General features: G+C 47.2%; 1 protein-coding gene across 5 annotated transcripts in view; it reads left to right on the top strand.

Moving 5' to 3' along the window:
• Rubicon (run domain Beclin-1-interacting and cysteine-rich domain-containing protein rubicon) overlaps positions 1 to 17,878 on the top strand; it is a 461,889-nt gene that overhangs the window by 207,417 nt on the left and 236,594 nt on the right. For all 5 annotated transcript variants that reach the window (XM_070531460.1, XM_070531458.1, XM_070531457.1 and 2 more), the window contains one exon: positions 12,074 to 12,131. In XM_070531460.1, coding sequence (XP_070387561.1) covers positions 12,074 to 12,131 — 58 coding nt within the window. The remainder of the gene's footprint in view (positions 1 to 12,073; positions 12,132 to 17,878) is intronic.

The raw sequence follows: 17,878 nt of genomic DNA, 5'->3' as shown, positions 1-17,878 counted from the left end.
AGTCGAGCAGGCGCTGCTGCTCACTGGCGGCCAGGTTGCGGAGCATTTGGGTCGTCACTCTGTTGGCTCCTGGTGCGCTGCATTGCTTTCCCCTCTTCAGGGCCACTTGGAGCTCATGCAGCGTCAGCGGGTCCTGGCAGATAGCCGTCACCTGGCTCGATATCTACCCTGAGCGTTGGTTATGCAGGCAGCTAAACAGGCTGACAAAAGGCTGTACTACCGGCAGGGTGGCTGCAATGCGTGGTACAGCCGGCACAAACTGGTCGGCCAGGAGTTCCACAAGAGCCTCTTCGCTGAAGCCCAGCGTGATGGCCACAGCGAGGACAGGTTGTAGGCTTGCTCTCCAGCCGGTGAGTGATTTGAGCAGTCTCCAAGCCAGGGGTCCCCTGGACCTCTCCTCAATGGCAGAGCAGAGTCCCATCCAGCTCTGGCTCCTCCTGCACCGGGCCTGGCATATGCAGCGGGCATCCATGCATCTGTACTTAGTCCAGTGCTCTGCCTTGCCCATCCGGATTGCTCTGCACTCCATATGGTGCCTGGAGGCACGGAGGTTGAGCAGGTGGAGGCCCAGAGTTGGGGTATCTGGTTGGGCAGAGCACTGAATGGTGGCAGCCTGAGCACAATCAGCGATGGTGCTCAGGAGGTCATGGCAATCATCCAGCTTGCTGCAGTGCTTCTGCAACAGGGAACAGTCTGTGACGTGGTATGTTCTTCTGTGGTATGGTATGCCTTCTCCCAGACCCGGGGCTGATCACGATAGTGAAGTGATCAGACCCCCATGTGTCCAAAGTTGCGGCCCAGGAGTAGGAGCACCGCTCAGTGGTGAGGGAGAGGTCGATGGCCGTGTGAGCTCCGCGGCGGACGGAGTGCTGCGGATGTAGATTGCCGTGCGTGGCTTCCCTGGCTTGTGGGCTCCATCTAGGCAGGGTGCCACAGTGCAACTGCGTGCAGCACAGGTGGTGGCGCCTGAGTAGCCCGTGTAGCCAAGGAGCTGTAAGTTCTTGACCATGGAATATACCTCCTGCAGTGCAAGTACATCGAAGTAGCACTGCAGGAGGTACTCACATAGCTCTCTGTGCCTCTGCCACAGCGAGTTTACATTCCACTGTAGCACTCTCGTGCGGCGGCAGCAGAACCTCGATGGGTTGCTAGCCGTGCTGGTGTTAGGCTGATGGCATGCCTCCTGCCTGAAGGCAGAGGGCTCGGAGTGGGCTATCAGCAGGCAGCATCTCTCTGATGGCCTTCAGTGTTGGCTGCAGACTCGCGATCAGCTGGTCACGGGGGTCTGGACAGGCCTGCGGTGGTGGTGTGGCTGGTGCCTCCGTGGTGCTGGTGGCGGCAGCAGATGGTCCGGCTCGGAGGGTCTGTGGGGCTGCTCTGGGTAGCTGACCACAAGGGAGCATCACTGATTGGTTCACTAGTGGCTTGTTAGGGCCTGCGCATACGAGACCTGTGTAGAGCTCTTCGCCTGCTGGGTCTCTTCCCGCACAGAGGCCTGGACGGCACAACAAGAGAGGAGAGTAGGGGCAGCTGCCATGATGTTTGCCGCCCTGCGTTCCTCCAGCCAGCTGGGGCAGGCAGGAGTTTTAGCAGGGTGATTGCCACCACAATTGTTGCAGCGGGCGGCATTTGGGCAGCTTTCTCCTCGCTTGTGTGACCTTCCACAGTGCAGGCAGCTGGTAGGTCTGTCGCAGGTTGCAGCCACGTGCTCGTAGCGGTCACGTTGGTGGCACTGCAGTAGACACGGTCTTCCAGGCATCACCTGGAACTGGAGCTTGTAGATGGACACATGCTCGGGAGGAACTGGGCTGCTTAAGCGGAGTGTCGCCATTTTGCCGAAGCGGGTCGCAGACAGGATAGGAACACTGGACTTGATCGCCCCAGCCAGCTCTGCATTGGTAGTTTCGCCGTCAATGCCGTGTATAAACCCATGCTGTTTTCACGGACAGCTGGTGGACGAGCAGCAACAGGAATGCCTCAGTGCTCGGTGGTCACGAACAGCTCCTCCAAGGAGGCCTGAAAGGTCGTGTCCGCTTCCACAACGTTTCTTTTTGTGTTAACACGGACTGTGGACACACCTGGCTGCGCAGAGAGCACAGCGGCAATCGCAAAGCAGGATCCTCATTCGAAGGCCCCTCCCAGGACAAAAGGGCGGAACAGGGCCGTCCTGACCGTTGCTGGGTTAACTGGTATGGTGGCGGCTTGTTGTAGAGCCCTGGCGCGACACTGGGCACTCCTAGAGAGGACCATGGTGAACGCGTCCAGGGCTGGTTCACCGCTCTCGGGTGCCGGAGAGAGTGCGATCTGGGGGCTGGTGGCAGAGTCCTTCAGTGGCGCCTGTTGCTGCCGAGAAGCCACTGGGCCCGAGGTGGTAACAGTCGCTGGAGGTTGCAGGTTACCTGGTGTTCTCCTTCGCTTCCCCTTGCCCTTATTCGTTTTCGAGGCAAGGTGCTTTGTCGGAGGATCTGGCGGATCTTCAAGGAAGGCAGCTGCGCTCTGTGGCTTGCCGCTTGTCACCTACGCAGCTGGTGTCCTTCCAAGGGCAACCTGTAGTGAAGGTTTCTGGGGAGCCTCCGAGATTGCCTTGGCCTCTGTGGCAGACTTGGCAGGATATCTACAAGTGAATCCATTGTCTGGGCAGTCACAGCTTCTCTGGGGGGTGCAGTCTCTGTCAGAAATGGCAGGATCGGGCACCGCAGTACTGGTTGCGGATGCGGTCGAAGCGGCAGCCCAGTCGTCAGCTGTGGAACAAGGAGGGACAGGCACCGACTTCTTGCTCTCTAGGAGGGCACTGCAACCCGACTGCTCTGGGGCATCACCCTCATAATCGCTGTTGCGGCTGCGTTTTTGAGAGGCAGACAAATCCATATCTTCCCTATCGGAGCTCACGGGGATTTCCACGGAAGTTGGTTCGGGGGGAACCAGCAGGCCGAGCCGACGGGAAGTGAGGAGGGTGAATATTGCGGGAGCAGCGCCGGCAGCATTGTCAGTGCAGTTGGCTTTGGTCCATTTGTATTTTGGAAGGTGGTCGGGCGATCGGGCAGCGGCTCGCATTTCACGTTATTTTCTTAATGCGATAGTGTTAAGTAGCCCGTGTCGCAGGAAATCCAGCATCGGACGCCGTTTCAGCAAAAAACGTTTTTGAACCATGCATACCCAGGCAATTCATGTGACGCAAGAAATTCACTGAACTAATTGAATTTCTCAAGCTCAAATACGTGGCAAAATCGTAAACTACAACTTACACGCAACCTACAACATGATGGCTCTCAGGTTGTAATTTGAATGTATCAGAAAACATAATTCTATTACATGAAAACTCAAACAAACCCCTTTTCCAGCGTTTCTACAATGCACAGACAGGAAACTGTATCCGCCATTTGTGCATGTTGGCATGTAAATATCTTGGGAGTCCACAGAGCAGTGTGCCTGCTTCTTCGAAACACTTCCAGATGGTGTGCGCCTCCGCTGTATCAGACCAGTAAGCCCACCTTCGTGCACAGCGTTCGCCATGAGCGTTTCCTGGTAAACATTGTGGTTACGTATGCTGCAGTTGCCAGGAAGCGTGAGAAGCAGTCAGGGATCTTTGAATGTTATTGCACTCCACTCTTTAAGGCGAAGCTTAAGGGTCCTCCAAATTTCTTTTCAAGGATTTCGCATTCCATTACCTTTCGATACAGACACCCAGCAGCCAGGCTTCATCGTTAAAACCGATAATGCGGCAAGGGAACACTGTAGTAAGCAGGTTATTTCCTCATAAAAAACATACAAAAGTTGACGGTGCAGTGGCTTTTCATTGTTATAACCAATATACTGTTAAAAGTGGTATCATTATACGTGGGTTCGACTGTACCTCACAAAGTGGATGGGAAAACGGTGCCACGATAGCTCAATTGGTAAGGGCATCGCACACATACTACGAAGACGTGGGTTCGTACCCCACCTGTGGCCAGTTATTCTTTATACACTTAATTTTCATTAATTTATCGTTTCTTTCACTTTAATAAGTATAAGTAATTCCTCACATGCTGTCCTTGGTGTCTTTGTTGGCTTCTTATGATATGACAGATATGCAATGTGACATAACCTTATGTCCTCGAGTGTAATCAAAATGTCGAATAGGTAATCTGTAAAATGCATCGAATATAGAAAAAAAGAAGTGCATTATGGAATGCGTGGAGTGAAGGTAGCATATGACTGACAATTCAGAAGGGCCTTTTAAACAAGCAAAGAAAGCTGCAAGTGAGCTAGTGTCTCAAACTATGCAGTTTGGCAACTGTGCACTAATATAAATTTTAATGCCATATGCTTGCAAACTTATTGGTGACTACTTTCACTGTTCCAGTGGTGCTCAACAGCGTCAGCTCCTGGGGCCACTGAGCACTGAGTACAGTTGAACCTCATTATGATAGAGTTGCATCGGCCACGAAAATACCTTCGTTATATCCGATATTCACCATAAGCACACACACAAATATCTCCGAAAAAACATTGTGATCATGTTTATGCAAAAAAAAACTGATGCGAGGTGCTTCTGATGTGCCAGCAAAAGGTCTCCTGCAGATTTCGATGGCCCATCAGCATCTTGTCTTGCCGATACAAGGCACGGGAGCAGCAGTAAATACCATGTGTTTCCACATATAACATGTGTCCTTGTATAACCCACACCCTAGATTACAAGTTTACAACATCCGAAAATGAAATGAAGAAAGGGTCAACTGAGTGTCAGCACTGAAAAAAAAAAAAAAACAATGTGACATATATGGTTGTTCAGTTGATTTGATGACTAAATGTTGATGATATCTCTCTATTCTGTATCTTTTTCACATTCATTATTCGGTCATGTTGTATGTTATTCATAGCGTCTTTCATGTGCAATTACGTCGACCTTGGCATCTTTAGCACTGATACTTGGTTGAACCCCCCCCTTTTTTTACCAGAAGGCCAGGAGGGTCGATTCCGGAAATAGTGAAGTCTGTGGTGCAGTGTGGGTAATTTTCTGCTATATTGGTGATAATTATACTTGTAATGTTAATTTTACTTATTGTCTAATTCTCGCTTCTTGCTGCCTTGCAGAAACCGTGCCTTGCATGAGCCCTATTTAGTGGAAGCGAACTCGCTCCATTTCCCAAAAATATGTTGTATGGCGGCTTTGCATCCTTTACAGGGGTACAGTTCAATGCTGTTAATTTTCAACTGAATTGGTGCAATTACACCTGTACTGTTAATTTTACCTGCTATGACTAGTTCTGCTTGACTCGTTTATACCTACGTTTAGTATCTTTTGCAACTCACTACGATGCTCTCGAGGCACGATGAAAGTGGTTACAAGATACGCACATCCCAGATAAGCCAAACCAGTGTGGCATCAGCTGAGACCTTGTCTTCAAAAGTAAGCACTTATAGCCCACACAAATAACTGCCACAACAACACTCAAATACTTATAAAAACAGTCTTGCAGATGCACGACTCTTCCATCAGTGGCTCTGTTCCCTGTCTCTTCAGCGACGCTGATAATCTTCTGCTGCGCTGTAAATGACGACCATTGAGCACAGCTCTTGTGATCCAAGTTCTGGACCACCATGTTACATGCACTACTATGCACAATAAAATGCTGTTAATTTCGGATTTCACGGGACTGGAGAAAATGTCCGAATTAACTGAATGTCAAATTAACGAGGTTTAGACAATAATAACTCAAAAAATGCCTAAAACGTCAATATACCTTTACTTCATGAAATAACTTGTTATTATTACTTATTGCACAAGAGAAGTTTGCGCGGAAAGCAAAATTTTTCGGTGTTCTTCTAGGTGGTGCAGTCTGCACAGACTGTCGGGAGAAACGACACAGATGTCCTCCAAAACTTCGGTTTCTTTAGCAGTGCGGCGTGGCACTTCACACACATCCATGACGGGCGTATTTTCACTATCACAGTCGGGCTCTTCATCGCCTAATACATCCAGTATTTCCGGTCGTTGAGGCAACCGGCGACGGCAACGTCCCTATCGATGGGGATGTATTCGTCCAGCGGGATGTCCAGAGGCAAAAGTCTGTCGAAGGGACCGTCATCTTCCTCGGCGTTTAGTTAACAACCGCATTCCCACCTTCCAAAGAATCACCGTCATGGACAAAGCCGCTGTGTCGGAAGCAGTTTGCAATTACTGCGGGCGGCATGTTGCTCCACACATGTGCCACCATGTGCACTGCAGTGTGTAGAGTTACATCATATTTTTTCTTTGTCTCCATACAGAGCAGCATGCGCTTAAGCACTTGCCTTCTGTATCGGCCTTTCACATACTGAATAATTCCCTGATCCAGAGGCTGCAGGGAAGCCATTGTGTTAGGCGGCAAGAAAAGCAGCTGTATGTTTGTCAGCCCTGACACATTGTTGTGCACACTACAGTTATCTAGAACAATTAGTGCTTTGTGAGATTTTGCACAACAGCGACAGCCCAGTTCGCGCAGGCAGGCCTGAAATATCACTGAGGTCATCCAGGCCTTTAGATTCGAGCGATAGTCTACGGGAAGTTTCTTTATGTTTTTAAAGCAACTCAGCTTTTCTGCTTTGCCGATTATCTATAGCAGTAGCCACTCCGTGCTAGTCATGTTGGCAGCCAGCAAAACTGTTATTCTGTCCTTGCTTCGTTAACCGCCAATGCAAGGGTCCCCCTTAAATGTGATGGTTTCATCCGGCAGGGCTTTGTAAAAGAGGGCCGTCTAATCTGCATTAAAAATGCTGCAGCCATCATAATCGGCTAGGCGTGCGGGTAATCCGGCCCTCCTACGGCTTCATTCACAGCCCCTTTCTCGCCACACACGCTTCGGAAGACCAGGCCGTGTCTTTTCTTGAATCAATCGATCCAGCCTTCCGATGCCTTGAAGTCTTCGATGCTGAGCTTCAGCGCATACTTTTCAGCCTGTGCACAGATAAGGGGGCCACTCAAAGGCACCTGTGCATCGTGCGAATTGGCAGTCCGTCTTACCAATTTTTCTTCAAGTTTCAGGTGCGCTGCCATTCGTAGCCTCTTCCTGTTGTCAGCGAACTTGTCGCTGTCGTACGCCTGAAGAATCTCCGCTTCATTTTTCACCTACGTGCTGAGCCAAGTCTGCTGAGCCAAGCCAATATGTGCTGAGTCAAGAAAAAAACAAAGTATAAATGAAAAAAAGAAAAGCGCAAACAAAATTTAACACACAAAAAAGAAAGTTCCGTCGTTCTCGCACACGCACCTGACGCAAACCGATAAACACAATAAAAACTACAGCGAAAAAAAAAACTGCACAACTCCGCAACCACACAACTGCACAAGCAAAAGACAATGTCAGAAATGGCAGACAGCAATACAAAGAAAATAACATGTATCTATAACATTAGGATGGATAATTGGGCGTGTTGGTTAAGCATGATATGAAGTGAAGGCACGACAACGATGGTGGATGAAAAGAGAACACACACAGAGCGCTTGTGTGTATGTATCCACGAGAGATATACAAGATGAAGGCGTTGGAAGCCTTAAGTTCTGTTTTTCATTGTCACCATAATGTATTGCTCAATAAGTTTAAATGTAAAGTGAAGAAGCTGTGCAAAAAAATGAACCTGTCAAAATTAGCGAGGGACATTAGAAATAGTAAAGTGCGAACTCTCAAAGTCTTCTTCAGTGCCAAGACCCATAAGACAGCTGCCCTTTAAGAGTGATTGTGTCGGAGCGCAATACGTGGCAGAAGTGTTTAGTGGCTTTTCTGTTAGAAAGGCTGAAGCTTCTAACAATAGATGACCCTTACCTGGTGAAGGATTCTGCACAACTAGTTGATTACTTGCCAAGGCAGCCAGTAACAGAATTAGAGGCCTTTTCTGTAGATCTGAAAGATCTATATTATAGCATGCCAAAAGCAGAATTGCTTCAGTGCATCCAGGAAAGCATTGACAGTTACGGCTCCCTGTCATTTCAGAATAAAGCAGGTATTCCGGAAGACAAATTCTTGGTTATGCTCGAACTTTACCTGGCTTCCACCTAAATTGAATAAGGCAGTCATTTGTACCTGCAAAAGAGCAGCGTTTATATAGGTTCGTGTTTAGCTCCAATGTTGAGTGACTTATTTTCAGCTTGTGCTGGCAGAACCATGCCTAGCAGTCTCAAGGGTAGCGGCATAGTCAAACTTTTTAGATTCGTTGACGACTTCCTAATTTTCTTAGATAAGACTCAGTGACGTTGACTTGGTCATTAGTCAAACTTTGACAATCTTCAGGCAGATTCTATCTCTCATAGAAGTGACCCACAGACGTTCGGTAGATTCCTCCATCAGGTTTTTAGATCTTAGATTGTTTTTAGCAAGTAACCACGTCTGTTGGCAGTATAAACCTCGGGCTAGTAAACCTTCGCTACCTTTTAGTTCCTCTCACTCTAAGCTAGTTAAACGCAGCATTGCTAGCATGTGCCTGCTGAATGTTTTTAAGAAGTCCTGTCCACATCGAGCAGCGGCGAGTTTTCTTAAGCAGATTGACCAACTGGAAGAGGCAGGCTACTCGCGCAACCTGTTCTAGTTTCCGCAGCGGAAACTATCCTGAAGAAGTTGCGAACTCCTCAACTGGACCAGAAGCCACGTCGTGACAAAGAAAAGGTAGCCGCCATACCCTACATACACCGCATGTCGCCCAATTTGAAAAAGATTGCCAAGCGAGCTAACGTAAATGTCGTGTTTTCTGCCCCATGCAGGCTCTCTAAGCTCTACAGAATGACCAACCCTTTTTTCCGCAAGGCACCGGCCTGTGTTACAAAACACGATAACAAATACGTAGATTGTCAGGCAGGAGTTGTTTATGAGATTCCTTTAGATTGTGGTAGAAAGTACATCGGCCAAACAGAGCAGTGCCTGAATGACAGGCTGAGGCAACATAACAACAAATAACAAAGTCAACATTGGGAGGGAGGGCGACCTGGAAATTCATTGTAGAAATTGCAAATGTGAGGCAGACTTCTACGCTTGCGCTGTGGTTGCCAGAAGTCATGACAAATGGGTTTGAATAATAATTGAGGCAAAAAGGATCATTGAGGCAGGTGATAAGTGCGTAAGTGTCACATCAATATCACTATCACGCAAAGAACTGCTTTACCTGAACACGAATGCTGACTGAGAAACTGTAATTGTGCTCCCTGTATAAAATAATGGCGTTTTTTCCTGATTAAACATTGCTAAAAGAGGCGCCCTGTGTGTGTGTTCTCCCTTCATCCATCGTCGTCGTCACGCCTTCACTTCAGATCATGTATGTATAGATTAGGGTTGCTAGCATAGACCAATAACTACCGTGCCGATAACCATAGCGATGCAGAGGTAGTGCCAAGTGCCAAAAGCGACTGCAAAGCCAGAAGTACGTCATTGCCACCATGTCTTTTGAGACGTAAGTTTGTCTATTATGTAGCAGTAAAATAAACATGGTGGCCTTGACGTACTCCCAGCGCATGCAAGCCTGGCCTTTAATATCCGCGCACGCTAATCGGAGACGCCATCGCTGGCAGTGCGATTTGAATACCCCCTAGTGCCACCTGATCCTATATGTCTCACGTGCTTCTGAGCTCTGCGAACTGTCGGAATTAACCGAAGTACGACCAAATATGTCCGAATTAACAGGAGTTTTGTGCTATAGGGTTATGTACATGTTTGACGGAACCGAATTTCTGAATTAACAGGGGCTGAATTAACGAGGTTTTACTGTACTACTATTTGTCAAATGCTAACACAGCCAAAATGCAAAATGACGGTCCAAAAGGAGATGAATGGGTGACCATAAAAGGGCAAGAGAGAGTAAAACTTAAAGCAGTGCGAAGAAGACGAGGACAACAATGGAAAACACACACACAACAGAATGAGCACTGTGAGAGAGCTCCAACACGCTGGGTGTAGGTTTCTTAGGAAATAATGACACCTTATATGATAAAGAAATTTGCCTTGAGGTGTAGCTTCATGTCACTGCCATGTGTGCTGCCACGACTCCACACCTCAAGGCTATATTTGCATATTGTAACATAGGTTGAAGACGGAGTCTTACAAAATAGATGCTTCTCTTTAATGGCGGGTCAGAAGAAGAGCATGCAGCTTACGCGCTTCGTTGTCTTTCATGGCGCCGGCCTTTGCGCACGCCGTCCCGCGGTGCGGGAACCCCACATCATTGTGTCAATTGTCTCCCATGCGAAAAGCAACCGTCCCGGTCGCATAAAAAGTTCTTTCAGCGACGACAAGAAATGGAGCTCTTCGGGTGCATCTCAGCGTTCAAGTACGCGCATAGTATGGTTTCATGCACATTACATGAACAACTTCAGCGCAAGGACGACGATGGGACGAACTGGGGTCAGAACTGCAGGGGATGACTGCGTAGGTCACGTCACTGAGGCGGCGTGTAACCTTGTAGGGACCAAAATACCGGTAGAGCAACTTTTCCGAGAGTCCATGACGACGGATGGGCGTCCAGACCCACACGAAGGTGCCGGTATTGTAATGGACGTCGCGTCGACCCTGATTGTATTGAAAGGGTGTCGGTATGCTGTTGGCTCCAGATACGATGCCAAGCAAGCTGGCATGCTTCTTCAGCTCTTTGTATGAACTCTTCTACGTGTTCACTGGTCGGGCTATTATCAGCCAGAGGTAGCATGGAGTCAAGTGTGGACGTGACGTGGTGCCCGTATACAAGTTCGAACTGCGGAAACTGCGTAGTCTCCTGTACAGCAGTGTTATATGCGAAGGTCACATAGGGTAAAATCTCGTCCCACGTCTTGTGCTCTACATCGATATACATAGAGAGCATATCAGCCAGCATTTTGTTCAGATGTTTCATTAATTCATCGGTTTAAGGGTGATAGGCAGTGCTCTTGCAGTGAGAGCAATGCGTCAGCTGGAGAACGTCCTGCATAAGTTTGGCTTTAAATGCTGTACCGCAGTCGGTGATGGCAACAGACGGCGCACCGTGTCGTAGGACGATGTGGCCTACAAAGAACTTGGCCACTCTCTATAATCTGCACCCTGACATCACCACTAATGTTTTCAAATTTCGGTGCGACTTATACATGCAAAAACACATTCAGTGCGAGCACTTTGAATCACCGTGAATACAGAATTATGTGTTTGGTGTCGTGCAGGATCGGTATATTGGCTTGCCGACTATGGTTTAACCAGCCAAACCACTGGCCAAAACATGTATGCACATTCACTATGTGTCATCCCAAGTTGCTGCTGCTTAATTTCACCGCCGGCAGACTTTTCGGACATGGAGGAAACTGCACTTGGATCCTTGCTCCATGTCTGAATGCATGCTCGTCAGTCTAGCCTATGTGTATTATATATCTTATGCTCAATCAGCAATAAGGTCTACAAGTGCGAACATATTGACGACAAGCTTGCCACGATGGCTTTTCACTAGCCACTCTACCAGCAGCACTTATTAGGTTGGTACGCCTAACCAGCGCCATTTCCTCAGGATTCAGCAGCCAAAATTGCGCTTTCATGCCGGTTAGCATGTGACAGCAACTTTGTTGATGATGGCCGTGCTTGCGACACCGCACCCGCGTCTCACGCCCAAAACGCGGCATCCAAAGTTTTGGTTATTATTATTCTAGTGCTAGGGGCAGTGGGTGGTGCTGCAGGAATTTGGCAGGTACAAAACGTCGCATACTAAGAAATCATTTCGTGACTGTATTTACATTCTTGCAGCCATAATACATTTTGAGGCTTCCTGCAAAAAAAAGAAAATTGCTTCACTATAACTGATACTGAGTTGTGTACCGCATTTTCGCTTTCGATATAGCAGTAGGACACTCCGCTGAAGTAATTCATAGACAAACACTTTTTATATTTCATTATATCTAATAATTAATTATACCCATGTTTGTTATATCGAGGTTAAACTATATAAACTTAGTTGTACGCCATGGCACCATAGTATAACTGCTGTGGCTGCTAAGTACAACCGAAGTGGTTTATATTTTCATTCAGAAATCAAACAGCCCTGAATTTTTTTAGCCTTATGTATGAAAAAGCTTTCTTTTAAAGCACGCTGTAATTTGCTTGCCTTTCACACCTTCCAGATGCAGATTTGCAGAAAACATCCTCGGTGTGTTGGCCTCAGGAGGACACCACTCAAACGTAAGCTTTAAGAAGAGTTGACTGTTGGGCTAGTTGGTCGTCCATATTTGAACTAGTAGCTTAGCGCGAATAAAACCATGTACACAAGGAAGTCCTTGTCTGTCTTCCTTGTGTCCGTGGTTTTTTCGCGCTAAGCTACTACTTCAAGTAAGCTTTAAGGATTGAAAAAATGCTAGCATTATGTCTCACCATGTTTTATGCTAAACCATTTGATGCCAGTGGAGTGCAAATGAATACATTGTTGCACCAAAAGGAAAATAAAGACTTAGGAGAGAGAGTAAGTGGAGGGGAGTTGTGCATTACCAGGCTTTATCTGCATTGTTATTTAAGTGTTCCTGCTGAGTCCTGCTCTGTCAGCTGCACTGCAAATCATGTAGAGCTTTGTGCTAAGATGATTTGCTTCTTCAGCTGTTCGGTTTCAGGTGTGGTCACTGAAATTCACAAGCAGTGCAAATGAAAGGAAAATTAAATTTGCTTAGGATGCAAGCATTTAAGCAAAATCTCAGGCACTTTTAAGCTAGTGTATGTGAGAAGACATTGCCACTTCTGTGCACTGAAGCGTCAATATTTACTGAAGCTTTTATTTTATTTTATTTTATTTTATTTCTTTAATATACTGCAGGCCTTTCACGACCCTTGCAGGGGTGGTACAGAAATGTAATGAAAAAAACAATAAAAAACATGGTGAAAAGTCAATACACTGAATGCGGTTAATAAGAGAGTCGATGTTATTGCAACACACAATATTGTTAGTTAACTTATTCCACTGGGAAATGGCCAACGGAAAAAGGGAATGTTTGTGAATATTAACATGACTTGGGGGAGGATAGGTTCTTTTGGAATGATTTAGTCTGGTTGAGCGTTTTCGAGGATCTTGCAGGTAATTAGTGGTCATAAGTGGAAATTCTTAAATTATGCTTTCTCCAAAATTCAGCTTCCTTTAGCAAATAGTTGCTGGACTGTTTACAATGCAAATTTCTATGTTTGGCTATATTCAAATGCCAAATAGCAAGAAAGGAATAATTCAACGTTCTTGAGCCAAGTCTAGGAAATAGAGATGTCCTGAAGTTAAAGCACAAATCACAACGTTGTAACTGCAGTAGGTTTTTCAAAATGTGGTCACAACAAAGACCCATTTAGCAAAAACCATGTATCTTTACTTCTTCTTGGGCATATAATTTTAAAGCTTACATACCCACTTGTATATAATATATATTGTACTGAAGGCACTGGCGACGGTGCTGGTGAAAGTAGAATAAGACAACAAGAAGTGTTTGCTTGCCCACTTCTCCATAGTTCTGACTGACTTGTTTGAACCTACAGCTGCAAAGCTACGTCACGTGCTGCTATGCAAGCACCTCCATTGCATATGGTGGAAGCGCTGGGTTTCTCTTCAGCATCCTGGAACTCCACAGCCGGAGGCTACCACCAGCTCATGCAATGAATGATTCGGGACCATCCCACGCTGCTACTCCCGCACCCACGGGCACCGTGCCCCCTGGCATCATCCGGCAACGCGATCCTGCTATTATTTAGTGGAACAGATGACCATGACATGGAGGACTGGCTTGCCATTCACCGGCTTCGTGCTGAGCAGCACTTGTGTGGTTGAGCGCAACACAAGGACAAAAACTTTAGAAGTTACATTGAAGACGTGCTCTCGCTCTGCAAGTACATCAACTGATCTGTGGACGAAGCTGACAAAATTAAGCACATCATGAAAGGCATTGATAACCATGCATTCCAGATGCTCGTTACCAAGAGTGCCCAGATAGTTGTTCAGGTAATTCAGCACTGCCAGCAGTACAACAAGCTGCAAAAGTAGCTTGCCTCAATACCATGTTATGCAGCTTAGCAAGACACAGCAGGGCTATCTTCCTTGGATTTCAGCCACGATGCCACCAACATTTCCACTTTAATGCTGCAGATAAAGCAGTTCATCTGCCATAAAGTCGCATGTCAACTATCTCTGGTGACTAGCGTATTCGAGACGTTGACATGTTTGGCTCCTTCACTTCATCATCTAGGAGGGGGATCAGAAAGTCATTGCCCCTATTTTTTTTTTAGCCAGATAATGGCTGTAAATTATGGCTGTGTGAAGTCAACATATCCATTCCCAACGGTGGACCTTTCTTGGACCGGCCTGTCCTTACCTGCCGAAAGCTTTGTGGAACGGTGGTGTTGTCAGTTGAGTAAGATGGTGATTGTGCTTCACATATCCACGGCGTATGAGCAAAAAAGTGTGATTCATTTTCTATGGAGCAAGGGACAAATGCCGATCAAAATGCAGAGGAAAATGCTGAGGAAAATGCAGCCCACGTATGGGGAAAGGTTTCTCGCTTTGAGAAGTGTGAGGAGTGTTCGCAAGAGGACGTGAAGACTTGCATGACAATGAGCGTTTAGTGCTGCAATGGGACAAATATCTGAACCGGCACGAGGGCTATGTGGAAAAATAGTGTAAGGTATGTAGAATAGTACGTATATTTGTAATACCTGTATGTACCGTATTTTGGCTAATAAAAGGGGGGCAACAACTTTCTTATTTGCCCTCATAATTCAAATGCAAGTTGCCAAGGTGCTGCCAGTTGCCCCTCCTCAGCAGCTAGTTGCTGGACCACTGACTTACACTAACGCTGTCGCCCCGCCATATGCTCCTCCAGCTCCTGATGCCTACCATACCACCGCACCTTCCATGTGCTGCTGCCACCTTCACGTCAGGTTCTCGTCCCTTACTCAGCCGCTGGAGCCCCTGTCGTCAACCTGTGGCATACACATTATAACCGGCCAACATGCTATACAAGTGGCTTCCTGGGTCATGCAGCACGATTCTGCCGCCATCAGAGCTTCTGTTTTCCTGACAGTGGAGGTGCGTCAAGCTACACGCCTATTCAACTCCTACGTCATGATTCATCCACTCTTCCTCCGAACTCGTCCTCCAGCTGCTGCCACTTCTATTCAAGCCTGTCACTTTCCCCACATTGTTGATCCATTTCCCCAAAGGTTCGCCAAAGCAGCCCAGCCCAAGGGGAAAACTAACAAAGGCGAGAACTGCATTTTGGTTGAACATTTCAGCACCACATTTTTGTCCTGTGAACAAAATTGAACTGTCTGTAGATGGCGTCACCTTACATACATTCGTTGACACCAGAGCTGCCATTTCTATTATTACTAAAAAGCTTTGCCATAACTTAAACAAAGTGATCAGTCCACTTGCCTATCTGTCTTTGTGTTCGGCAACCTCACATAGTATTCAGCCTTCTGCATGATGCACAGCTCAGGTTGTCATTGAAAGCATTATGTATGTTGTCAAATTTGTCGTCTTATCTCATTCTTTGCACAACGTCATTCTTGGATGGAATTTCTTATCTGTCAGTCAAACTCTTGTCAACTGCGCTCGTGCCAAACTTGCGCTATCGGTGCCATGCTTTGACCCTGACAACCACCATTCTCCTAAAGTTGTTGCTGCCTCTGACATTGACATAGTGCCTTCTTCAGCTGCTCTGGTCCATGTGTAGTATAACTATGTTGCAATCTCATCTGTTTTGTTTACACTGCTGGCCATCGTGTGCACCATCGGAGCTTTCTGCTTCTGCTTGCCATTGTCACTTTTCCCATGGTTCTGCTGCCCTTTATGTGTGGAATCCCTCCACTTGCCCATGATTCCTACTCCGCAGCAAGTGCACGGGGAGCTCCGTATCTTTCGATTGCATTCTCCTGTCTACCATGCTTGGTGATGCAGCATCACTTCTGGTTTGTGCCGTCATTCCTCTCACCACAACCGATGTAGATATCTTCACTCATGTCACTGACTTAAAGCTCACACCTGTTCAGCAGATGGAAATTATCAAGCTCCTCCAGCGTTTTCGCGCCTCATTCAACATTGACCGACTGTCTTTGGGCTGAGTGTCAGCAGTCGGTCACCGTAATGACACTGATCAATAAATCCGATTGCGCCAGCATCCGTATCGTGTGTCGGCCACTGTACGCCGGATCATCGACTAACAGGTTGGCAACATGCTGGAGCATGGCATCATCCAGCCCTCTACCAGGCCTTGGGCATCTCTAATTGTCCTCGTTAAAAAAGGAAAAAAGAGATGTCTCCATAAGGTTCTGCATCAACTATCGCTACCTTAACCGAATAATGCATCAAGATCCTCTGCCATGCATTGATCATGCCTTGGACAGCCTACAGGGAGTGGAATTACTTTCCTCACTGGATCTATACTTTAGGTACTGGCAAGTGGCGATGACAGAGGGTAATCAGCAAAAGAAACTTTGTGACACCTGGTGGGCAATAAGAGTTCACTGCCATGCCCTTCAGCATCTGCAACACGCCTGCCACTTTCCAGCAAATGACAGGCACCATTCTTCTAGGCCTGAAGTGAAACAAGTGCTTTTGTTACCTAGCTGACGTTGCGATTTTTTTCTGCCGACTGTGTTGCACCTCAGCCGCCTCGAGCAAGATCTTGCGTGCCTCTCCATATCAGGACTGCAACTGAAATTGAAGAAATGCTGTTCGGTGCTCACAAACATACTATTCTTGGTCATGTGGTTTCAAAAGGTAGTATCTTCTCGGACCCTACGAAACTTAGTGCCATATCCGCATTCCCCAAACCAGCTACCATGAAGGAGCTTTGCAGCTTCATCGGCCTATGCTCATATTTCCAATGCTTCGTCCACAATTTTGCCTCCATCATCTCCCCCTTGACCAAGCTTCTTACCGGCCGTTCTAACCTATCGGCATGGTCCCCGGCGTGGGACCATGCATTCCAAGAACTCACCTTCTCACTTCCCGCAATGCCTTCTCATTTTGCCTCCAGCACTGCGACACTTCAATGCCTCTGCTCCAACTGAGATCCCCACAGACGCTAGTGGTGTTGGGCTAGGTGCTGTTCTTGCTCAACGCAAGAATGGCTTTGAAGACTACGTCATAGCATATGCCAACCGCATCCTTACCAAAGCCAAGGTGAACTACTCTATTGCTGAAAAGAAATGTCTGGCCACTATTCGGGGGATCAGGAAATTTCACCCTTATGTGTATGGGTGTCCATTTGACATCATGACCGACCATCATGCCCTATTCTGGTTACTTTTACTAAAATATCCAACTGGTCGGCTCACTTGTTCGGCATTGTGCCTAGAAGAATACAGCATCCATATTGTTTATCGCTCATTCCTAAAGCATTCAGACACAGACATTCTGTTCCGGTCGCCCCTGCCTTCTGATCCTGTCCTCTCGTGTATTTCCACCTGTGGTGCCTTCACCCTCAACATTTTGACATGCCGTCAGAGCAGCAGAAGGACCCTTTGATTTCTTCTCTTATAGACTTCTGTTTAGCCAGTCGCCAGCTTCGATGTCTTGAACACTATGTCGCCAAGCCATGCACTTCATCATTTGGAATAACCTGCTGTGCTGCCGCAATTACAACATTAGCAATCGCAAGTGGTTGCTTGTTATTCCGTGAGACCTCTGCTCTGACATGTCCGCCACTTTCCACAATGACCCACAATATGGCCACGCTGGTGTAATAAATACATACTCTCACCTACAGCTTCTGTACTACTGGCGTGGTATGTACGTTTCGTTTCCGGTCATACCCCATGCACCGACAATTCAAGATGCCACCTCAAGATGCCGCCGGCGCCTTGCAACCTTTGCCATGCCCCACTCGAGTGTTCAGCCACGTTGGCATTAACCTATATGGTCTGCTTCCTAGCACTTCAAGCAGCAACTGCTGGGTTATTGT

This window comes from Dermacentor albipictus, chromosome 1 (genome assembly GCF_038994185.2).
Source record: "Dermacentor albipictus isolate Rhodes 1998 colony chromosome 1, USDA_Dalb.pri_finalv2, whole genome shotgun sequence".
Taxonomy (NCBI): Eukaryota; Metazoa; Arthropoda; class Arachnida; order Ixodida; family Ixodidae; genus Dermacentor; species Dermacentor albipictus.
This window is presented reverse-complemented; position numbering and strand designations above follow the sequence as displayed.